The sequence below is a fragment of the Schistocerca nitens genome, chromosome 3, assembly GCF_023898315.1.
Source record: "Schistocerca nitens isolate TAMUIC-IGC-003100 chromosome 3, iqSchNite1.1, whole genome shotgun sequence".
Taxonomy (NCBI): domain Eukaryota; kingdom Metazoa; phylum Arthropoda; class Insecta; order Orthoptera; family Acrididae; genus Schistocerca; species Schistocerca nitens.
The window spans coordinates 552,785,059-552,810,568 of NC_064616.1; the positions used below are offsets into that span (position 1 = coordinate 552,785,059).

The 25,510-nt window shown below is 41.9% G+C and overlaps 1 protein-coding gene across 1 annotated transcript in view; it reads right to left on the bottom strand.

Moving 5' to 3' along the window:
- Nucleotides 1–15,148: 15,148 nt before the first annotated feature.
- The window catches only part of LOC126248459 (tolloid-like protein 1), a 600,069-nt gene continuing 589,707 nt past the window's right edge, over nt 15,149–25,510 (bottom strand). Inside the window, exon 18 of the mRNA XM_049949462.1 lies at nt 15,149–16,860. Within this exon, the coding sequence (XP_049805419.1) occupies nt 16,726–16,860 (135 nt within the window). The 3' untranslated portion in view covers nt 15,149–16,725. The remainder of the gene's footprint in view (nt 16,861–25,510) is intronic.

A 25,510-nucleotide genomic window follows, 5' to 3' on the forward strand; every position in this document is an offset into this window, starting at 1 on the left:
AGAACATCATTGCAAAGAATGATTTGAAATATGGAAAAGAGATTGCAGGAAGAATTATTAAAGCTTTGACGGAACAACATCGAAAAGTGAATAATGTTTCCACTTTGGTCATCATAAAGCAAACAGTTAACAGCCTCTGTTCTGAATGTTTTGGTTTGAAATGCATCTAACGTTATCCACTGCATTGTTAAACTGTTTAAAGTTCAATGTAGAACCAGTAAATACAACTGAAACCAGGCTATTATTGATAATCTGAATTGCTGTACGAAGAACCCCTGCATACAGTAAGAGATTAAGATGTGTATAGGGCGCTACAGTCTGGAACCGCGCGACCGCTGCGGTCGCAGGTTCGAATCCTGCCTTGGGCATGGATGTGTGCGATGTCCTTAGGTTAGTTAGGTTAAAGTAGTTCTAAGTTCTAGGGGACTGATGACCTAAGAAGTTAAGTCCCATAGTGCTCAGAACCATTTGAACAATTTTGTGTATAGAGATTACTAAAGAGTAAATACGGGTATAAGTCCAGGTTACATAGACTTGAATACTGAGTGAAAAATATAGCGCAGAATATGAGAGTACGAGTATTTGCGATTCATATGTAGTAATTTCATCTTACCCACACCGACAGTAACCATGCAGTGTAACATAATAATGGGGAACAGAAATAAGACAGAAAACACACACGTTGGGAGTCATTTTAGTACACATTCAGCTGCTTTGTTGGAGTTTTCATCCTGCTGACTGTGTCGACCATTTGAATAACAAGCATAAAGTATTAGTACGCAACATGACAGCTAACGTCTTCGTAAGTGTCAGATCGCCTACTTACCTTCATGTTGTTACGTTGATCTAGCTCAAAAAATGACATTGGAAGGCTAAAATAAATCCTGTATTCGATATTACCCATATTTATCTTATCTAACTTTTGTGTCTGGTTTTACTTAATGTGACACCTGTATAACCACGCACTTCGAAGTAACATCTATGTAAACATTTTATTCCTTACTTATGCCCATTTATGTCAACGTAATTAACCTATGGATGCAATTTTAAAAGTAATGTTCTGTAAAAGAATGTATATGTTAAAACGCTATCTGTAACACTGGTACATGGATAGCGTACTTAGGTTTGTAATCATGTAAAACATGGAGAGATGTCCCTCTGCAACAAAAAGATGGATTTAGCGGTAGAACGACAAGGCTCCTTCGTGGCAAGAATTAGTTGGCGGCTAGCATGCAAAGTGTTCACATCTTGTGCGCTGAACGGGGCAAGAAGAGCAGCGAGATTAATTAATATAGCCTCGGATGTGGAAGAAATTTGTCTCATTATTCGTGGCATATATTGGTTAGCTCTGTACTACGAAAAACCGACGCTAAAAAGAGAATTTTAAGAGGTTGTTATTCAGTGAGAGCCATAGATAGTGTGCAGCCTCTTTTTGAGTAGCCATAGTAAATCCCCACAGGAACCACCTCAGCCTCAAACGATCAGTTGAGTACTGCATAATAGCATAGACCAGTTACGCGTTTTATTATCCAGTGATGTTTGTTTATTGTAAACTCTGTGTTGAGCACTCATATTTTATCCTTAGTCATTTACCTAGACAGGGTCCAAGTGCTGCGTTATTTCGAGTATCCTATTTTATTTAAATTAAAGTAACTGATTTCTCTAATAACATTAACAGCGTTTGTGGGCTAGTAGATTTCCTTACCATTCAGTGAATATTGTTTCTGAATTACTCCACTTGTTTTTCATAGGATAGTTAAAGTTTCACTAAAGTATAATTGTCAAGAAAAGATTTAAAGTATTTAGCTTAAAGATTGTTCTTACTGAAATCCAGGTACAGTATTAAAGTTGCACAAATAAAACTGGAATCGTTCAGAATAGTTTAGTAGCTAATTGACCTGTAGCTAAGGGTTTCTCATATTGTGTCTTAACTAAAACGTTAAGTTTTAATCTGAGTCAGTTTCTAATATGGTTTCTGGGCTCCCATGCCAGTTGATGAGCCAGTTTTGCAGTACATATCGCAATAACAGTACTAATGAAGTGCAATTTCCATTCTTATAACTTGTGTGTGCTACAATAAGTTTCTGGTTACCAATGTTCAAACTGTAACATACGTAGGGATCACATGTTCCATTTAATCTCTGTAGTATAAAGAAGTGAATGCTCTGTGACAATACAAATGGTAGTCAGAATAGAGAATATAATAACCTGAAAACAGTTCCAGTGACAGTATTTTCCAGTGATTAAACTGATAAAAGGATCTACTGTTCAGTTTAGTGTTGCTCTACCATTAGTAGTCATTTACCTTCAATGATCCTTAGCTTCCTGCTTTAATATACAGGCAGTGTGTGTCACTGAGAGTCAGTTCATGTCAAGCTACAGGTACATTTCTTGCAAAAGTGTGCTACTGTCTCGTGTCCCATAAGCAACAATAGAATTTCAGTATCAAATAAAGTAAATACCAAAATTTAACTTACTTTGTGAACAGCGCTAGTACTCGACGCAACTTTGCCTAATTAGGCTGGTAACAGTTTTCTTTTACGTAACTGCAGTTTACTTGTAACCAATAAATCTGTTCTTCGAATTCCGTTTGTTCTGTTACTGCTTAGTTTCTGTTGAAATCGCGAGGAAAACGAAAACTAGTGTGATACCTTAACCATTAGTACACGGTCACAGTCAGATCTTATTTCTTTCGCATGAGAAACATTTTCTGTTTACTGCCAATTTAGTAGGAGTCGGTAGTGTTATAAATTGTATTGCAAGATCATGAAAAGTGTCCCCCCCTTCCTCTCATATATATATATATATATATATATATATATATATATATATATTGATGTGTCGGCAGCTGGGCCAACACCTTGTAAATAGAGGTGGCTTAATGCACGCTAGACTAACGCAGACGGGCGTGAAGTACTGGAACAGGATACGTAATTAATGGTATGAAGAAAAGAACGGAGTTTCTCATATACTTATCTTTAATTTCTTCTTGTACATCTCTATGGTGAACACAAGTGAGACTCTAATTACAATCACTGTAAGGCTAATGGCGCCTTGCTAGTTCGTAGCCATTAACTTAGCTGAAGGCTATTCTGTCTCTCGGCTAATGAGAGAGAAAGGCTTCGTACGTCTAGTCGCTAGCTCTGTCGTCCGTACAACTGGGCTGAGTTCGAGTCAGTCTCTCGAGACCTGCCTTGTGGTGGCGCTAGGTTTGCGATCACACAGTGGCGACACGCGGGTCCGACATGTACTACAGGACCGCGGCCGATTTAAGCTACCACCTAGGACGTGTGGTGTCTGGCTGTGACACCACATATATATACACTCCTGGAAATTGAAATAAGAACACCGTGAATTCATTGTCCCAGGAAGGGGAAACTTAATTGACACATTCCTGGGGTCAGATACATCACATGATCACACTGACAGAACCACAGGCACATAGACACAGGCAACAGAGCATGCACAATGTCGGCACTAGTACAGTGTATATCCACCTTTCGCAGCAATGCAGGCTGCTATTCTCCCATGGAGACGATCGTAGAGATGCTGGATGTAGTCCTGTGGAACGGCTTGCCATGCCATTTCCACCTGGCACCTCAGTTGGACCAGCGTTCGTGCTGGACGTGCAGACCGCGTGAGACGACGCTTCATCCAGTCCCAAACATGCTCAATGGGGGACAGATCCGGAGATCTTGCTGGCCAGGGTAGTTGACTTACACCTTCTAGAGCACGTTGGGTGGCACGGGATACATGCGGACGTGCATTGTCCTGTTGGAACAGCAAGTTCCCTTGCCGGTCTAGGAATGGTAGAACGATGGGTTCGATCAAGGTTTGGATGTACCGTGCACTATTCAGTGTCCCCTCGACGATCACCAGTGGTGTACGGCCAGTGTAGGAGATCGCTCCCCACACCATGATGCCGGGTGTTGGCCCTGTGTGCCTCGGTCGTATGCAGTCCTGATTGTGGCGCTCACCTGCACGGCGCCAAACACGCATACGACCATCATTGGCACCAAGGCAGAAGCGACTCTCATCGCTGAAGACGACACGTCTCCATTCGTCCCTCCATTCACGCCTGTCGCGACACCACTGGAGGCGGGCTGCACGATGTTGGGGCGTGAGCGGAAGACGGCCTAACGGTGTGCGGGACCGTAGCCCAGCTTCATGGAGACGGTTGCGAATGGTCCTCGCCGATACCCCAGGAGCAACAGTGTCCCTAATTTGCTGGGAAGTGGCGGTGCGGTCCCATACGGCACTGCGTAGGATCCTACGGTCTTGGCGTGCATCCGTGCGTCGCTGCGGTCCGGTCCCAGGTCGACGGGCACGTGCACCTTCCGCCGACCACTGGCGACAACATCGATGTACTGTGGAGACCTCACGCCCCACGTGTTGAGCAATTCGGCGGTACGTCCACCCAGCCTCCCGCATGCCCACTATACGCCCTCGCTCAAAGTCCGTCAACTGCACATACGGTTCACGTCCACGCTGTCGCGGCATGCTACCAGTGTTAAAGACTGCGATGGAGCTCCGTATGCCACGGCAAACTGGCTGACACTGACGGCGGTGGTGCACAAATGCTGCGCAGCTAGCGCCATTCGACGGCCAACACCGCGGTTCCTGGTGTGTCCGCTGTGCCGTGCGTGTGATCATTGCTTGTACAGCTCTCTCGCAGTGTCCGGAGCAAGTATGGTGGGTCTGACACACCGGTGTCAATGTGTTCTTTTTTCCATTTCCAGGACTGTATATATATATATATATATATATATACACTCCTGGAAATGGAAAAAAGAAAGTGTATATATATATATATATATATATATATATATATATATATATATATATATATATATATATATATATATACACTCCTGGAAATGGAAAAAAGAACACATTGACACCGGTGTGTCAGACCCACCATACTTGCTCCGGACACTGCGAGAGGGCTGTACAAGCAATGATCACACGCACGGCACAGCGGACACACCAGGAACCGCGGTGTTGGCCGTCGAATGGCGCTAGCTGCGCAGCATTTGTGCACCGCCGCCGTCAGTGTCAGCCAGTTTGCCGTGGCATACGGAGCTCCATCGCAGTCTTTAACACTGGTAGCATGCCGCGACAGCGTGGACGTGAACCGTATGTGCAGTTGACGGACTTTGAGCGAGGGCGTATAGTGGGCATGCGGGAGGCCGGGTGGACGTACCGCCGAATTGCTCAACACATGGGGCGTGAGGTCTCCACAGTACATCGATGTTGTCGCCAGTGGTCGGCGGAAGGTGCACGTGCCCGTTGACCTGGGACCGGACCGCAGCGACGCACGGATGCACGCCAAGACCGTAGGATCCTACGCAGTGCCGTAGGGGACCGCACCGCCACTTCCCAGCAAATTAGGGACACTGTTGCTCCTGGGGTATCGGCGAGGACCATTCGCAACCGTCTCCATGAAGCTGGGCTACGGTCCCGCACACCGTTAGGCCATCTTCCGCTCACGTCCCAACATCGTGCAGCCCGCCTCCAGTGGTGTCGCGACAGGCGTGAATGGAGGGACGAATGGAGACGTGTCGTCTTCAGCGATGGGAGTCGCTTCTGCCTTGGTGCCAATGATGGTCGTATGCATGTTTGGCGCCGTGCAGGTGAGCGCCACAATCAGGACTGCATACGACCGAGGCACACAGGGCCAACACCCGGCATCATGGTGTGGGGAGCGATCTCCTACACTGGCCGTACACCACTGGTGATCGTCGAGGGGACGCTGAATAGTGCACGGTACATCCAAACCGTCATCGAACCCATCGTTCTACCATTCCTAGACCGGCAAGGGAACTTGCTGTTCCAACAGGACAATGCACGTCCGCATGTATCCCGTGCCACCCAACGTGCTCTAGAAGGTGTAAGTCAACTACCCTGGCCAGCAAGATCTCCGGATCTGTCCCCCATTGAGCATGTTTGGGACTGGATGAAGCGTCGTCTCACGCGGTCTGCACGTCCAGCACGAACGCTGGTCCAACTGAGGCGCCAGGTGGAAATGGCATGGCAAGCCGTTCCACAGGACTACATCCAGCATCTCTACGATCGTCTCCATGGGAGAATAGCAGCCTGCATTGCTGCGAAAGGTGGATATACACTGTACTAGTGCCGACATTGTGCATGCTCTGTTGCCTGTGTCTATGTGCATGTGGTTCTGTCAGTGTGATCATGTGATGTATCTGACCCCAGGAATGTATCAATAAAGTTTCCCCTTCCTGGGACAATGAATTCACGGTGTTCTTATTTCAATTTCCAATATATATATATATATATATATATATATATATATATATATATATATATATATATATATATATATATATATATGTGTGTGTGTGTGTGTGTGTGTGTGTGTGTGTTTGTGTGTGTGCGTGGGCGCGCTCTCTGGAGATTGAGCCGGCCGAAGTGGCCGTGCGGTTAAAGGCGCTGCAGTCTGGAACCGCAAGACCGCTACGGTCACAGGTTCGAATCCTGCCTCGGGCATGGATGTTTGTGATGTCCTTAGGTTAGTTAGGTTTACCTAGTTCTAAGTTCTAGGGGACTAATGACCTCAGCAGTTGAATCCCATAGTGCTCAGAACCATTTCTGGAGATTGAAATATGTCAGGTATATTTTTCAAGCAAACATGGAAAATACAGGATGGAACGTATACTTACTCTGTTAAGTAGTGAGAGCTTGTACGTAGAATGCTCTAAATATAAATGATGATTCAGCTGCCCACAACACCTTCAGATATCACGTGCTAGATTTTCATATTCTCTTGCTCCTTACGCACATATTGCTACTGAAAAAATGAAGTGGACCTTTCTGTAGGAAATTTAATATAGTTAAATTTCGTACTGGGATACGTTTTCGCTAGAGGCTGTAGTTTTCGAACTATTCAAGAAAAACGCACAGAAGTGACATTCAAACGAGTTTTTTTTTAATAACTCGTAAACCGTGACCACCAGTGAAAACGTATTCCAGTATAAAATGTAACTAAATCAAATTTCCTACAAAAAGAGCCTGTTCATCTTCTCTGTAGGACTAAGGCCCGTTGCACACTTACGCGGATGGTCCGCGCTCCGCATTCCGCGCGCGGTTGGTAGTCACGTATTCGAATAGGGCACCACACAGTTACAAGGACGGTCCGCAAGCGGCGGAGCCGTCCGCCCAGCCCTTGCGCGCCGCGGACCGTCCGCGTCAGTTGAATACACAGAAACAAGTTGGTGCGTGCACAGTCCTGCGGATGCCGCGTGCAGTAGAAGCAGAGTACCTCATTTCAGCCGTAGCATTCGACTAGTGTGGTAAATGTGGGTGTGATTTAAGAAGTTTCCAGAATGTCTCGTGAAATCGATATAGACATGTTAATTGCCGAAGTTGAAGGAAGGCCTCACATATGGGATCCATCGCATAGGGACTACAAGAACCGTGAAATGCGATTGAAGGCGTGGCTAGACGTCTGTGCAAATATAATACTCGGCTTTGAAGGTCTGAACGAGGCAGATCAGAAAAAGTGTGGTAAGTAGACGCATATTTTCATTGTGTTTTTATTGTAGTTCTATACAAAATACAATGATTTACAATTATAGAATTATAGACATTCACCAGTTCAGTTTATGCACAGTACAAACATTGATTATGTAGAAAAATTGTATACAACCGCAAATGTCTGTCATTGAGATAAGTGGCCTGTGTTCAGTGAATTTTTGATTCCTGCCAGTGCACAGCTCTTCTACCGACAAAATGTTCCGCAACTTTATCTCGTACAATATTACCAGATTTACTGACAGTTGTATTTTCTACCACATCTTCGAAGCCGGTAACATACATGGTGTCTTCAAAGTTGTATCCGTCTCTTACTCGAACAAAATTATGCAAAATGCAGCACGTTTTGACAATAGATACTGATAGATCAAGATTGACATGCAGGGGCCGGTGTACAACCCTCCACTTGTGTCTTAATATTCCGAAAGTACAGTCAATAAACCTTCGGGCTCGGGTAAGTCGGTAACTGAAAATCTTCTATTTGTGAGTCATATTTTTTCGCGCATACGGCCTTAACACATGTTGTGAATGCGAAGCCTTTGTCTTCCACAAGAACATATGGCACTAGAGAGTCGTCTGTACCTGGCAGCGGCTTTGTGGGGATAACGCTAATTTTCCTTTTTCCATTTCCCCCCTAAAGACGCTGTTTTTAAATATATTTGAATCACAGTTCAATCCTCCGACATCAATGATCGTGAAACAATAGTTAGTGTCATAGATGGCCATAAGAATAATGGAGAAATAATTCTTGTAATTGAAGGAAAGTTATCCTCTTTTGATAGGCTTTACTAGACGAATATGTTTTCCATCCAGGGCTCCGATGCAATGAGGAAAATTGGCGACGTTTTGGAAACCGTGGCTACTTTCGTTCCATTTGCCTGTCGAGGACTCAGGCATGCGTTCTTCTCTTAACGTAGTCCAAATAGTGGCGCTCACCTGCCTCGTAATCTGTCTGTCCAACTGTTGATGCACCCAATAAATAAGAGTAATGCAGATCTGTAAATGTGTTTCTGCTTCCAAGATACCTTTAACGTGTAAAGCATATATTTGATACTTATGTACATTCACAGAGGAAAGTAGACTTAATTCTAGGTATTAAGTCGACTACGCTGACATAAAACCTTAGATGTATTCCTTCTTAAAATAATACATGTACGCGTCCTCAGTAATACGAATAAAAGACTTCTCGGCCTTGTTATTTCAGTTGACAAGGTCCAGACGAGATGGAAAACTGCACGGGATGCCTATTTTAAAAGCCTCACTAGAATAAATCAAACGAGGTACGGATCAGCAGCAACAAAGAGACCAAAATACATCTACCATGAGCAGTTACACTCTCTTGACCGTCTCCGAGATGCACCAACAGAGAGTAACTTTGACTCACTATCGGTTGTGCAAGATAACTTGTATAACAACAATGCACTCGCAGAAAACAGTCCAGCCGAACCCTCTGAAGAACAAACCGAAGATGTCCGACTGGATGTCAACACCGATAAACAATCCTTCAAGAGGAAGAGGCCTATCAAGAACACAACATTTGAAGATAAGGAAAATGAGGAAGACGACGACCGAGCATTCTTTGTTTCGCTGTGCCTTCTATGAAGACATTAAATGTTGATCAGGAGCTATTATTTCGTACTCTGGTACTTCAACTGCTTATGTCGATTAAGCAAACAAATCAGACTAATTTAAACATATACCCCCCAGCTCCCATCAGCTCTTTCCACTATCCACCGACCTCTTTTACCTACGCCCCTGCCGGCCGAAGTGGCCGTGCGGTTAAAGGCGCTGCAGTCTGGAACCGCAAGACCGCTACGGTCGCAGGTTCGAATCCTGCCTCGGGCATTGCTGTTTGTGATGTCCTTAGGTTAGTTAGGTTTAACTAGTTCTAAGTTCTAGGGGACTAATGACCTCAGCAGTTGAGTCCCATAGTGCTCAGAGCCATTTGAACCATTTGAACCTACGCCCCACGCAGGTTCGAATCCTGCCTCGGGCATGGATATGTGTGATGTCCTTAGGTTAGTTAGGTTTAAGTAGTTCTAAGTTCTAGGGGACTGACGACCTCAGAAGTTAAGTCCCATAGTGCTCAGAGCCATTTGATCCATTTGAACCTACGCCCCACCTTCAATATTCCAACAGCATCCTAACCAATCAATGCAGTACCGCGAGGATCCGTCCGTACAGACACAAATTGCGACTCCCCATCCCTCTCCAGCCCAATCAACGTCATCATCATCTTGGGAGATGTTATAAAAATTATAGAAATTCAGTAGTAATACAATAGAAATGTAAAATTGTATATTGCCAAACGAATGTAATACATAGTTGTAGCAAAGCTTTGAATGATTATATATATATTATTAAAATTAATCGTCGTCCGTATACATATTCATATTCTTACCTTAAGGTTACTGCTACTCGTTCTGTCGGAGTAATAGGTATCCTTTTGAGACTTTCAAGTGTCAGGTTGTCTCGTATTTTACCGACAAGCACGTCAAAGTAGCGAACAGACATACGAAAATATGTATTAAATTTGTCTTCATCTTTGCGCAATTCCGAATACAGTGCGACGAACTCTCCTTTCGTACATCTTTGTTCCACCATAGGATGCACCCAAAACCGTCTCTCGCGCGGGAATTTCTCTTTTTGTATGTCATGTAGGCCGGAATGACTTTTACATGCACCGAGCTCATCTCTATACATTCGATCAAACAGAACGATGTGTTACACCACAGATGAGATCCAAGCCAGTACAGGGAAGACCGCGCTCACTCGACTGCACACAACCGCGCGCATCCGCCCGACTGTGTGAACCATCACGCGGGTCCGCCAACAGCGCGCGGAACGCGGAGCGCGGACCATCCGCGTTAAGTGTGCAACGGGCCTAAGAGTTCACATATGAAAATTTGCGTGTGGTATTTGAAAGCCTTGCGGGTTGCATAAATCCAATAGGTAAGGTCAGCTGAATCATTCTGTGTATTTCAGAATATTAGCAGCAGGCAACATTATGTGCTAGCCTGTAAAACAGGTGAAAATACGCAGAAATGGAGAAAAAGCAATCAAGAAGCGCGATATCTCGTCGCCACTGTGCGGCGAATTCACTGTTTTTTGAAACACTTTTAAAAGCATTGGCTCACTGTCAGTTCATCTTGCAATGTCACCACGCAAAAATATGCTAGAACAGACTAGGAAATACGAAAAGGTTCGTATAAAACCAAAAAATAGCGGCAGCTGTTCCAGAAACCAAAAGGTAAGGCCATTTGAGCCGTGGTATTTGTCGCAAAGAAGCGAAATATCCTTTCATTTTGCTCCACAAAGCTATGAGCACGGTTTATTTTGGATATCAAAGGGAAATAGCTACGATGTCCACAAAATACCTATACCAGCTCCACAGCACTTTCGAAGAGAATCTGTCTGTACATGCCATGTAATGACACTCAACATTTTCAGGGAGCGTTACAGACAAATCTACGGCGACCCGAGATCGCGTGACCACGGCGACAATGTATGTTGACAACAGAACATCTATTGTGCGCATTTGAGTATTCACTCCAGAGATATCTCCTCTCTGTTTGGTTTCGAGGGAATTACAGCGGCACCAGAGATGTCACATCCATCGCCAGATGTGCCCCAACGTCGCTGCAGCTTAGCGCAGCAGACTGAAACCTGTGAACCGTGGCCAACGCTGCTTCGAGCTGTTCCGGAGAGCAGCGTTAATTTCGTGTTGTGTCCTCACACAACAAAGTCCCTAACCATTGCCTACTATGCAAAACTACATAAAATCACCAAAAAATCTGTTAATCAAAGATGCCACACACATGCAATAAATGTAAAAAAGAAAAATGCAATAAGTCTGGTGTCCTGTAGGTGGGCTGAAGTCGAGAATACTGAACTAAGTCACAGAAATGAAAAGTGAAAGATGGCATATGTCCACTAACTCACTGAACCTATATGCAAAGCACAGAAGTAGGCAACGAAAGCCGCATGTGGTAGTGATTCAGGTATCTCCGACGCCACGGCAATACATCACAAACATGCAACATCTTCATGTAATACCTACTATCTTAGTAGCATCTTTTAAGAGCGCAATGTCTCCCACACACGGCACTTAACTGTATGCACGTCAGCTTGATGCTGAGATACTCTCTTGGCTAGAAATATCTTCAGATCTGTCCACAGTACAATACGTGTGGGACCAACTTCATCGCCATCTCCATCCCAATACCAATGTCGAGGGAATATTACAACGATCGTGAGGCATGTACTTAAGTGGTGTATTCAACATCTGTATGACACACTTCCAAACAGAATCATTGCATTTACCCAGGCTCTAATGGGTTTAGTATCCTACTGACACACCAACAGTGTACTCGTACTGCTAATTTCGTTGTTTATCTAACTAGATTTTTATCGCTGAAATAAAACCACATAAAGTCTCAATACCTGATGTTTCATTCAACTTCCTGCTCCTTTTCTTCTACGTACTTGATAATTTTCGGTCAGTGATTGGATGTTCTGAAAACTGTGACGCTAACACGCAGAGTGGCTAATGTAATGAAACGCAAACTACGTATTTTGTGAGGAAAAGGTTTTGCGCTACGTAGGAAGTTGTTCCTTTTATTTTCTCATTGGCTTTCAGATACTCAGCCATTGAACTACCTACATTTGTTCTGGTATATGCGCAAGTTTTCCCATCATTCTTTCTGTAATTGGTGAGGGCACGTATACAATAACGACATATTTAGAATTAAAGTCCAGCCCAATGCGTGACTCGATCTCAGTTAACGAGACTGCGGGAGAGTACCGCTTGTATATGTGATTTACATCAGACGTTCATGTCTCCAACCCTGGAACTTCATACAGTCTCTGATGCCAGAACCATGAAGCTGAAATGAAAGAGCTGTTTTGTTCGAATCTCTGTTCAAGGGACCGATCGAGGAGGTTCAGTGGTAAGGCACTGAAGTCGCGTGCAGGAGGATGTGGGCTCAAATTCCTGTCCGACGATCCAGATTGAAGCTGCCCACGGTTTCCCAAAAGTTCGTACGGCAAATAACGGGGTGATTCCTTTAAGAAAGACTGCAGATTTCCTTCTCTAGAGTGAGGGCACGTATACAATAACGACATATTTAGAATTAAAGTCCAGCCCAATGCGTGACTCGATCTCAGTTAACGAGACTGCGGGAGAGTACCGCTTGTATATGTGATTTACATCAAGACGTTCATGTCTCCAACCCTGGAACTTCATACAGTCTCTGATGCCAGAACCATGAAGCTGAAATGAAAGAGCTGTTTTGTTCGAATCTCTGTTCAAGGGACCGATCGAGGAGGTTCAGTGGTAAGGCACTGAAGTCGCGTGCAGGAGGATGTGGGCTCAAATTCCTGTCCGACGATCCAGATTGAAGCTGCCCACGGTTTCCCAAAAGTTCGTACGGCAAATAACGGGGTGATTCCTTTAAGAAAGACTGCAGATTTCCTTCTCTAGCGTATCTCAGAGATTCTGTTCTGTCTCTAATGAGCTCGTTGTAGATCGAACGTTAAACCCCAATCTTCCTACCTTTCGCTTCAACAGGAAGAATGAACAGTGTTACAAATTCTGCGAGCTTCACAAACTATCTTGAAATCACAGGGAAAAAAAAATTCTGAACAAATCTTTTGCTCCTGTACAATAATTCACTTACGAAGTTCCTCAGCCGCTCGGGATTAGCCGAGCGGTCTCAGGCGCTGCAGTCATGGACTGTGCGGCTGGTCCCGGCGGAGGTTCGAGTCCTCCCTCGGGCATGGGTGTGTGTGTTTATCCGTAGGATAGATTAGGTTAAGTAGTGTGTAAGCTTAGCGACTGATGACCTTAGCAGTTAAGTCCCATAAGATTTCACACACATTTGAAGTTCCTCAAAAGGTTCGATAGGATTGGCAGCTAACTCCGTCGACATACCTCTAACTTAGTTAAGCTGAGAGTGGAGAGTTATATGCAACACTTACTACTTTCGAAACATTATCACATCACATGCTTGATATTTGCGAAGAATGCAATACCAGCCGCTGTGACGTAAGAGACTCAAGTTTTACCACCACTGCATATTTGAATGTGTTCCGAAGATAATATGACACGAATGTGTTCCAAACATCCGAGTCCTAAGTGGAACACACACCAAAAGCACAAAAACCATAATCATCTCTTATCATCTGAAATGGTTAGGACATATCTGTCATATAACAATGACCTTAAGCGAACTGCACTCGTGCTCAAGACCTCGTGGAGCACCACAGTTTCGTTATTAATATTCGTTTAAATTCGTCATTAAGATGAGAAGCATCATTACTTAAACCTGTTAGGATCTTGCGCAACGTAATCTATATTAGAGCCAATATGCGTCGATTCTTGTCTATTTGTTTGAAGAGGAGCATTACATGCACCATTTCCAACACTTCAGTTCATTGTCTGTGGTAAATTTCTGCATGCCAAAACTTTACCTTATTTAAGACGTATTCATAAAATATGTGGAATACAAAATTATGCAAATCGCGTATCCTCGGACCACAACAACGAAAAGAGGAAATATGGCATGACTGTGTTTTGAATAGCGAAAGAACAAATGTGTAGAAACTGATTTTAAGTCAGTAATTATTTCGACAGTTTTGGGGACACTACTAACCCTGAATATTACTTTAATACAAAACTTTTCTATTATTCGAGGCAGAAAGGTAAAATTGTTTGAGAAGTATTTCCTGATCGTTTAAAAATGGTGTTTGAATTAGAAACGTGAAGACTAGCGAGTCGTTTATTCTGTTCATTAGGGGCAGTTCCGTAAATTTGCCACTGATGTAGAAAATAAAAAAACTGATCTTTCACTAACTGCATTTTTTGCATATAGGAAATAAAGTTAGGTTTTTTCTCGGATGTACCTGTAGACAAACAGTCTTTGTGCTTGTGTTACTAAGAAAAATTCTTATTGTTTGATAACCTGTGTTGAGTGCAGAAAAAACTTCAAATTAAAAACTCTTCACTCAAACTATATGCCTCTCACTTGTTCTGTGACATTAATTCAGATTGTGCAAAGCTGAATCTCCTAAATTCTCTTCAGCTACATTATTAAGTCTGTCACGGTGGTCCCCATTATAACCTATGTCATAGTTCTCATAGTTCTTTACTGATGTGTGGAATGATCACATACATGTACGATTAGACTCTGAACTCTCCAGTAAAAGTTTGAGTTATGATAAAAACATTATTTATTTAAGAAAGTAACACTTTTCAACATATGTAGAGATATCTGTAACTACAAAAATTAAATTTTTTTTCTTTAAACTGTGTTCTTCTAATGCAACAGCTCCTTCATTACCATCTGCAGCAACTGGATCAGCAGCAAATATATTAATCGCACTGCTGCTACATAAATAATTAAAGTAACAGTGTAACCCTTTCTCCTAAACTTGTATGACAAATACAGTTCAGTAGTTTTTGCTGTATGACTAGATGTGATACTGAAATAACTATACAGAATAGTATATAGTTAAGACAGAGTCACATACAATATTTATTCCTGCTGTTGCATTCAGTTCAGTTACTAAACGGTTGGTTTGAAATGAATAACAGTTATTATGGTTTCAAGTAATTTTATTTCAACTTCTGGATAATCAGTAGTTTTGTTAGAGAATTTTAATAGTCTATTTTGGACAAAGGATAAATGAAATTAGTCAAACAGGAAATATTCTGACAGAGAAAGAAATGTGTGTTCTTATATTTATTCTGTGAGATGGGCAGCAGATTATGTTGTGTATTTAGAGCGCAAATATTAAGTAATTCCACAGAGTTTATAACCTGCCTATCAAGTAAAACCGATTCTTTGAAACTTTACCTATTTATCATCATTTAATGATGAAATAATGCCACATCAGCTCAAAAATAAACAAGGTAAGAGAAGACACCATATTTTGTCACAATTGTTCATATATCTGCTGTCCAGTCACACCTGTTTTGTAATCCACAGAAAATGAAAAACATAATACAAAAAGATTATTTTAATACTTATTACCTTAGTAATTAATAAAATTATTAAAAAAGAAATAAATAACACATTAGTCTATGAAATAGCATTATCGAAAAACTAACTAAAGACAATTTTTAATGAGACTGTTAATGATGATATGGAATATTTCCATGGCATAAATATATTTACATCAATTTGTGAACACTGCATCTGTCAATATTACGAAATTGGCCACACATGTCCATCTAGGGGTGTAAAATAATTCTTGCTAACTCAGTGACTAAAACTTTGCTTCATGATAAAAGAAATCGAAATATTTTACTTTAGCTGGTAGTTCTTTAGTTTTTAAGTTATTACATCAATTTGTTTTGTAGCATGGAACATCATTTCTTGAATAACAGCATCACATTTTATGACAATAAAATCTGCAGTTGACAAGTAAATGGAATAAATCAATATACAATGCCTTGAGAATAGTTGAATTCATGTTATTAGTAACAGAGAGGAGCACTGATTAACGAATATAACTACAGAGAAACTAACATAGTTGTAGGCTATAGAATGACCTCTGAAAGTAAATATTAACGATTCTAAAAGTATATAATCAACATATAAAATAATATGGCACAGAAAAAATATCAAATACTGCGAGGAGTGATGGCATAGATATGTTCTATGTATTAAATGTTGTAAGTCTGAAGCTGAATACCATTGACATTCCATCACATTATAAAAGTTTTGATAAAAACGTGACTCATGTTCTGACATGGCCAGAAAAAAAAATTACTGAGTTCATATTGATCCACCTCCATATTTAGGCTTCTTACTGTGACTGGCTGGACAAGGAGGAGGACATTATGGAAGCCCTTCTAATTATTATCAACAAAAGTTTCACATTTTGATAACACTGGTTAACTATTCTTAGTTATTTAATATGTTCTTTTATTTGAGTCTTGAACAATCCCTAGAAATCTTCTCATCAAAATACATGTTTTCCTCCCATACTTAAATCGTTTGTCAATGAGAATCACTCTCTATTATTATCAACTATAACTGCCATAAGGTTTCTCACATTGGTACCAATACTCTCTGGAAAGAAGTAAAATTCTTCTGATCACTTTGCTTCATGAAATGTATAAGAATTCAGCGCCAACATCAACTTCTGTTGTGCAGCATTCAAAGTTTATAAGGTATGGCCACCTGAGTCATTATTTTCAATAGCTGAATAGGAAGCAGAGAATCCTTTACTTACTATGCTATCATCTGATCGAAATCTGACTAATAAACTTTCCGTCATGGAAACTATATCAGTTGGGTTCTGAAAAACAAATCAAACAAAATGAGTTGAAAATGTTTGTATTACGGATGGAACATTTAGAAAATGTTCATTTCATATAAATATAATATGATTTTAACTTTTTAAATGCAGGAAACATCAAGAAAGAAGTTAATGTTGTGAATAACGTAATTAAAACAAAGTTGTTGATAAACAAGTAAGCGATTATGTGACATTATTTCGCCAATATCTAAAAATTAAAATAGCTGATCAATATTTTTATTGATAACTGATGAAACACAGACTTTGACTGACAGAGAGTAGGGAGGGAGTTCCTGAAGCTGGTGTTGTCTCCACTGTAAATATTTTCCTCGTAAATATGTTACATTAAAGAAACACGAAGAGTTATATACAGTATTTGTGCTATCGCAGCTGTACACTCACTTCGAGCTCTGTGCTCGCCTAATGATAAAGAATAAGAAAAATGGAGTACATGAATTCTGAATGAGATCTCCACAAGGATGCATTTTCCCTTAATGTGCACGTTAGCCTTAACAAGTGTAATGGTATACAAGATATTTGGAATTAATTCAGTTTATGAGATGACATTTGTAGTCTCTGTCACAGAGTTATTATTTCTCAGACCTTAATGAGTTGGTCTTCAGCGTTTTTACTTACAATAATGAAGTAATATGCGATTTAACTCCTCACAAGGGTTTAAACATCACATGCTCATTCTAAATCAGACCTATGTCATGGAAACTACTGTATATTAAAAATGATTATAAAATACAGAAACTATATACATAAGGAAAATCGACAAGTGTGCTAATGGTTGTCTTACAATGGCTGATCACTTAAAATTAGTCGAGTCAGTACTTTAAGATGCATAGAAACACCCTTCCTCTTGGATGGGAAAGAGTTGAGACACAACAAAAAATTCTGACGTTTGTATCACTCTAGCCTCGTTATTATCTAAAAGTATGATAAATCTTAACTCAGTCAAAGAGATATGCCATTGTCAATTTATAAAGTCATGAAGTGCTGCAATGCCACTTTGCTGTCATCTGGAAGTTGTAATGGGCATTTTGAGGCTGTTTCCATACTGGGAGTCACCGTGATGTCACAGACACACTGATAAGGTTAACACACCAGATCCAAGATGGTGGTGGCGGGAAATTCAAAAAGTGCCACACCCACTCCCAGGTGGGAAATTACAATTTTGTCAGGTTTTCGCGATTGCCACGCCCACCTGAACTTGGAAGGAAATAGTTAAAGACTCCACGACGATCCTCAACCGACCGCCACGTCCTCTTACCAACCCATATTGGCAGGCAAACGTGTACAAACGTTTACTAACTGTACTACTGTGCACTAACGTGTACTAACGCACACTAAGATGTACTAAAGAGTACTAATGTGTACTAACATATACGAACGTGCACAGCGCATGACGTAATCCAAGATGGCGCCCGTGACGTCAGTTGATGATGCAAGTGGCACACTCCCCTGGTGGGAAGTAAGGTCACTTGGGATTTCTCTACCAACTTCATAAATTCGTGGGAAGATAGGTCACTTGGACTACCGTCACTAACCTAAGTCACCCAACCGCCACCTCTTCCTAGGGATTGGTGAGAAAAGGACTCAGCCTGCACTGGGCTGGTGGAGTCAGGAAAGAGTATACTTTATTTATTTTCGAACAATTTATTTAGGATTGGAGTATGTTTATTACGCTGATACAAAACACACGCTCCGAACTGCTTGGGGTCACATCACACAGTCTGCAGACCTGCGAACTACTCATAAATTATGCAACAGACGTGCTTGCTAATTGTAGACTATCGAAGTAATGCATTCCACAGCCTACACACACGCAAACTACTACACTGAAATAATATCAGTACAGACCTGCAAACTGCTCCTTAATAATACAGCACAGTCATGTGTAGATAGCACACTGGACTCGCATTCGGGAGGACGACAGTTCAATCTCGTCTCCGGCCATCCTGATTTTGGTTTTCCGTGATTTCCCTAAATCGCTTCAGGCAAATGCCAGGATGGTTCCTTTGAAAGGGCATGGCCGATTTCTTTCCCCATCCTTCCCTCACCCGAGCTTGCGCTCCGTCTCTAATGACCTCGTTGTCGACTGGACGTTAAACACTAATCTCCTCCTCCTCATGTGTAGACACGCTCAGTATTCGTAAACTGTCCAAATAGCGCCTAGCACAGCCTACAGACACACTCACAAAGTAATGCCCATTCGGGTCCCGCATGCATGAGGTGGTGGCATCCCTTTCATACTCAACACCTGAGAAATGACACTCAAAATACGTGTTCACCTAGGCACCGTTGATGACACTACCGGACGGGAGCAAAGACCTATATACAAAGTGCAGACACTCCAAGGTGGGCCATGCGCACGTGTTCAAAGCTGCTGGTGTGAACGCTCACTGTACCTGCGGTCCGGCGAAGAGCTTATTGCTGAGCGACGCTGTAGAAATCCGTTCCAGCATAGCACAGGCTGCTTTCTCTCTAGCAATTGTAACGGACCATGCATGACACGTGGCTGACGCATTACTGCGCATAGCTAAATACCATTGGAAGTGCATCTATCAACATTCTGAATGTTATACTGAAGCCACATGGCTATCTAAAATAATAACCAAGTTGCACTCTAGTAAATTGTATCAGTCAATCATGAGGTAACCAACAACGTGCCACTGCACAGATGGGATGGAAAAGACACCATTGATGTGGTCTAATAATAAGCATCGCAGTTGATAGCGTGAACAATTTTAACAATTTTACAGTTTCAGCACCAGTCAATGATGTAACAGCATGTTTCCCCAGTTTCAGTATCATAGCTAAACCACCCTTTCTCCACTTTGCAAGTATCATTGTGAACATGGATAGATGACTGTGTAGTATGCCCATTCGGTGTTAACTCTGGAACACATAAATCATCAAAGTATGCCAGACAGCGCGCCAAATATTTCTATCACCTCGAGCATAGTGTTTAATTTACAATCTATCTCTCAATGTGTGGGAGTGACAGAGCATTCTCGCCATCTTAGGGTAAAATTAGAGAGTGAAAAACTTTCCTCACACTGTCATTGGCCAACCAGTCCTGCAGTACCATTATTGAATTAATCAGGAACCAACCAGAAGAAGACTGCGACACTCCACGTCTCGTGAATGAATGGAGCTGTTTGAGTCCTCACCTATCTCGAGATGCACCCATGTTGAGGAGCTTAGCACTGCTTATTGATGTATAGTAACAGATTTCAAAGTGCCGTGATGTAATAGCACACAGTTAAGAAGAACAAGAAACGAATGATTTTTATGTGCGATGGAGCTGCAGACGATTGGAGTTCGTCGCATTTTTACATAAATCAACCGAGCTATCAACTCTAAAGTATTGTTCTATAGTCTAAGGACAGTACAGATATTTCTGTTTCCAGAGTCCCAGCCTTCAGCAGGGTGTATGTCCAATATTTCATTCATTGTCGAATGCTGTTGAATTGAGACCGTGATCGTAACATTTAGTTGTAATTAGAGGAATAAAACATATGTGACCGATTTCTTAGAATGATTGGTTCTACCTGTGTGGGCTCTGCCTGCATCAACGGTGACCTGTGCTGGAATGACTAACATTTCCCATTAACGACAGGAGCTATCCAAATGCAGAGGCCTGTTGGAATATAGGAATGTATGTGAGTTAACTTTGCCGTCCCCTAGACGACCGAATACCAAACTAATACTTAGTATGTGTTGGGCAGCTCTTGTGATCAAGTGGAAATTTGAGAAGATTGTGTATGGAGGTGCGTTTGCACTGGACTGTTATTCTGCCCCATGTAGATTGTCTGGTAGACTGCTTCTACACATTTGGTGCCTTTATTTAGTTGAGAGAAGATCGATTGTGGGGTGTGCATCTAGCATGTGGAAGACATGTTTGCCGGTTATCTAGACATGAAAAGCACCTTAGTTGACCTTGTAAATTATAGGGATGATTTCGAATCTGTTACATCTGTTACCGAGATCAGTATTCATGTGTGGAATTAGCATTTTTCGTCTGTTTGTTTCTGTTACTCAGTGGTGTGGAAAACGCTCCACCTAGCTAAAGTTTCGGGTTAGTATGGAAATAATCCCCAGTCTTCATTTATGGAATTATGTTGCATGAGCGATCAGTTGGATACAGCTGTGTGCAAACTATGTAAAAATATATTTGTTCTTGTAATCGCAGAGTCTGGAGATGGGTGTAGAAAAAAAGCAAGCAGGGAAGCAGGTCTGGACCAGAAACAGTAACGCGTTTGTTTCTAGGGGGAAGCAGGCCAGTCTTTGCACAAAAGTTCTGAGAGTGATGATTTTGTATGGTGGAGGATACGAATTGTATGTTTACTACATCGACACGATATGCAGTGATATATCGCTTCGTTGGAGATCAATTTCACGCTCTAATATTCAAGCTCCTGTTCTCACTGGGAGAGCAGTGTAATTGAGTAAGAGTATTTCCGTATTTGACGATATGTATGGCACTTAGCAAGGCTCAGTTGTTGGTGCAATATGGCGATCAGTGTAAAACAGCTTTTTTGCTGCTGAAAGTCACATCTGTAAAATGAATGAAAAGTGGACGGTGCTTCCCTAGGACAAGGGGAATTGTCAGATATAACCGGATTGGCTTACCATAATTTTTTTGGGTGCTGTACAGATATAAAAGATAATTGCTCTCTTTGTTTAAAATATGTATATATTGCACTGTATAGTTACTGTCCCTAATGTTGTGTAAAACGTGTGTATATTGCATTGTAAAGTTACTGTGGTTTATGTTGTGGCATGACAGGGGAAGGTGACTGCTTGTGCTATCGTGAGGGACGCGTAGAGTCTGCACATCGATATCCGTGAGGGTATGAGAGAGATTTTTACGTGGAAAATTATGTGCGCTATAGACACTGAGATTCGTTCCACAAGCACAGCCATCACGAAGAGACATTACCTGTACATCGATTGGTGTCAGAATGTAGCAGGAAATGTAATATTTAATTGTAGTTACACTGGTAAATATGTTCCTGGCTTCCGATATTCTAGTGAGTCTAGTATGTGTTTGATGATCTGTAGACAACTTTGTGGGTTTAACTGTAAATGCAATTTGGCTATCTGTGCAAAATAATTTTACTGCTGAAAGTCTCATCTGCAGAAAGAAAGAAAAGGTTGATCATGCTTCAATACCGACGGCATCAGTAATTCGGTGGGTAAATTCGATAAGAGCCAATCGTAATGCTCGATTCATTCACAAGACATTCTTTGTGCTGAGATATAGGAGTCTCTACATAGCTGTGAGACCATTTGCGTATGTTGAGAGCAGGAAGGGTATCACGTAAGGACCGCTGGGAAGCATGCATTCTTTGTTATTCTGCGCAATTTTCGTAAACAGGCTCCGTTAGGGAAGAATTTCCATGCATACCAGCTAAGAAATCATGAAAACTCCTACAAAAGCGCACATTAAGTATTTCTAGAACACTATACAATTTAGTGAAGTTCGAATTGGTTGGTATTTTAGATAGCCATGTCGCTTCAGTATAACATTGAGAACGTTGCTAGATACACTTGTGATGGTATGTAGCTACGCGTGGCAATGTGTCAGCCACACGTGATGCATGGTCCATAACAACCGCTAGGGAGAAAGCAACGTGTGCCATTCTGGAACGGATTTATGCAGCATCGCTCGGCAATAATCTCTTTGGCCGACCACAGGTAGAGTGAGCATTCATGCCAGCAACGGTGATCACGTGCATGCAGCCCGCCTTGGAGCACCTGCGGTTTGTACATAGGTCTTCACTCCCATCTGGTAATGTCATCAACTGTGCCTAGGTGAACACACATTTTGAGAGTAATCTCTCTGGTGTTGTGTATGAAAGGGATGCTCCACCTCATGCGTGTGGGACCCGAATGGGTGCCTGTGTGTGGTTTGAGAGCTGATGGCCATGTCACTTCACAGGGCTGTCGGTATGTAACAACAACAACGTTGTCCTATTGTACATATAATAATTTTTTTTCTTCTGAATTTTGATAAATTAGTGTAATCGATATTCTGATTTCATTTCTTTTCTTTTCATGTCATTGTGTTAAGAAAACTGTAAACAAACTTCGATGTGAATATTAATGTTTATGTCAAATGTCAAACAATATTGTAACAGAATTGAAATGTAAGAAACGTTGAATCTGTTGTAAGATGTTAAAGTTGTAATTGTGCGTCTGGTCCATACGTAGGCAATGTATTGGGATATGTAGAATGCAAAACCTCTGGTGAATACCCTGTCTGTAGGGGAGCGGTAAAAGGTGGATGGCAGGCGAGCGCGGGAAAATGCACACGAGCGCTGCACGGCATAACGGGCTCAGCAGTAGTAGTCGGAGTTGGGCATTGGTCTGAGCCACACGTTCTGGATCGAGGAGGCTCTCCTGGAAGACGTAGTTTCATTGAGCCTCGGATGTGCCGTCCCGACGCCTATACAGCATGGCAAAATTCCATAGGCACTAAATGGGAAAGAATTGCGACGCTAAGAAGAAGCAAAGTGCCGATACATCAAGAGCCATTGCTGTGATTGTATGTGTGCCCTGTGCCTCGCCATCTCGCTGCCCGCCAACCGCCACATCGATACAAACAGGTTGAAACTTTTAGTACTGTATTCGTGTGGACCAGTGTTACTTTTGTTCCATACTGTTCAATAACAACTTAAATTTTACCAGAACTGTCCTATCATTTAATTATCCTCACAACTAACCTAGACAGGGTCCTTTCCACATGTTGTGCAATCCGAGTGTCCCGAGATGAAGATTTAAAGTTTATGTTAACAATAATTACTTGCAGACCTAGCTATGTTAGAATGATGTTTAAAGAACTGTTTTGTTAATGAATCTATAGGTAAATAACAAAAGTCTGACAAGGTGGGAAGATAATTTTGAAATTGGTTTAGTAATGAAGTTTAATTATTTTGATGCAGATATAATGGTAGTTAAATGAGCAGGAAATAAGCTAAAAAAGAGTAGTAATTCATATATTGGAAATCTTGAGTGCTTAATGCTTTCAATAGTTAATAGTTTCAATACAGTGATCATAACAGTTTCAGGCCCCCCCCCTTTTTTTGTTCATTTGAGTTCTGAAGTGTTCTAAACTGATTAGACCAGCAAAGTTAAAGCCAATACAAAAACCAAAATTTATCAGTGTTTTACATTTATCAAAATTGACATTGTGTGTGTGTTTCGAAAGTGCTATTTCTAGGGTAACATATGCCTGATTATAATCAGATCAATGGACAGTACGAAGTTTTGTAGTAAACATTATAGTGTAATGTTATGTATTTATGGTTTACCCATATTGGTACAGAAAGTGAAATTATCAGTTCAGTAGATTTTATGGTTCTAAAATTTACCATATTATGCAGTGTTACTACGTGTTGTTATGCTCGAACGTACATCAACTTGTACAGGGAAGAAACTCAGTTAATGCCTAATTAGGCTGGCGACCGTATTATTAACAAATTGGTAACATCTTCTGTGTTGTTTCTTGTCCATCCTGACGTGTAGTTGCATTTAGGACTTGCTTGACGTATCATTGTTGTTACTGAGTGGGTGTAAGTCTGATTTGCCTCCATTCAGGTACACGCGGTCAATGTCTATACAAAAATCCTTTCTCTTAAGGTGAAGCCCATCAACTTACTATAGTACAGGCTTTAAGGAGTATCATGTGCACTAGCGCAGCGTTTACAGGTACCTCCCGACTTCTGTGACTGTGTGCGGTCCAATGGACAAAAGGCGGTGGGCAGTGTCTGCGAGTATCTGTTGCATTATTTTGCGAGTGGGTCTGTAGGCTGTACTAGGCGCTATTTGGTCAGTTTAACTGAGTGTGCCGCATTATTTAGGAGCAGATTGCAGGTCTGCACTGATATTATTTCGGTGTAGTAGTCTGCGTATGTGTAGGCTGTGGAATGCATTACTTCGATAGTCTACAATTAGCAGGTGTGTCTGTTGCGTTATTTATGACTAGTTTGCAGGTCTGCAGACTGTGTGACATGACCCAAAGCATGTCAGCGCGTGTTTCTTGTGTCAGTGTAACAAACATACTCCAATCCTAAATAAATTGTTCGATAATAAATAAAGTGCACTCATTCCTCTCTCCACCAGCCCAGTGCAGGCTGAGTCCTTTTCTCACCAATCCCTAGGAAGAGGTGGCGGTCGGGTGACTTAGGTTAGTGGCGGTAGTCCAAGTGTCCTATTTTTCCACGATTTTCTTAGGTTATTACAGAAACCCCAAGTGACCTTTTTCCCTGCCAAAATTCAAACTTGCCACCAGGGGGGTGTGGCACTTGCATCATCAACTGACGTCACAGCCGCCATCTTGGATGATGTTATGAGCTGTGCATGTTAGTACATGGTAGTGAACGTTAGTACACATCAGTAAACGTTGGTGCACGTTAGCCTGCCAGCATGGGTTGTTAGGGGACGTGGCAGTCAGTTGAGGAACATGGTGGAGAATTTGACTATTTCCTTCCAAGGTGGACATGGCACTCGCGAATATCTGACAAAATTTTAATTTCACACCTGGGAGGGGGGCATGGCACTCTTTAAATTTCTTGTTGCCGCCATCTTGGATTTTGGGTGTGAAACCCTATCAGTGTGTCTGTGACATTACGGTAGT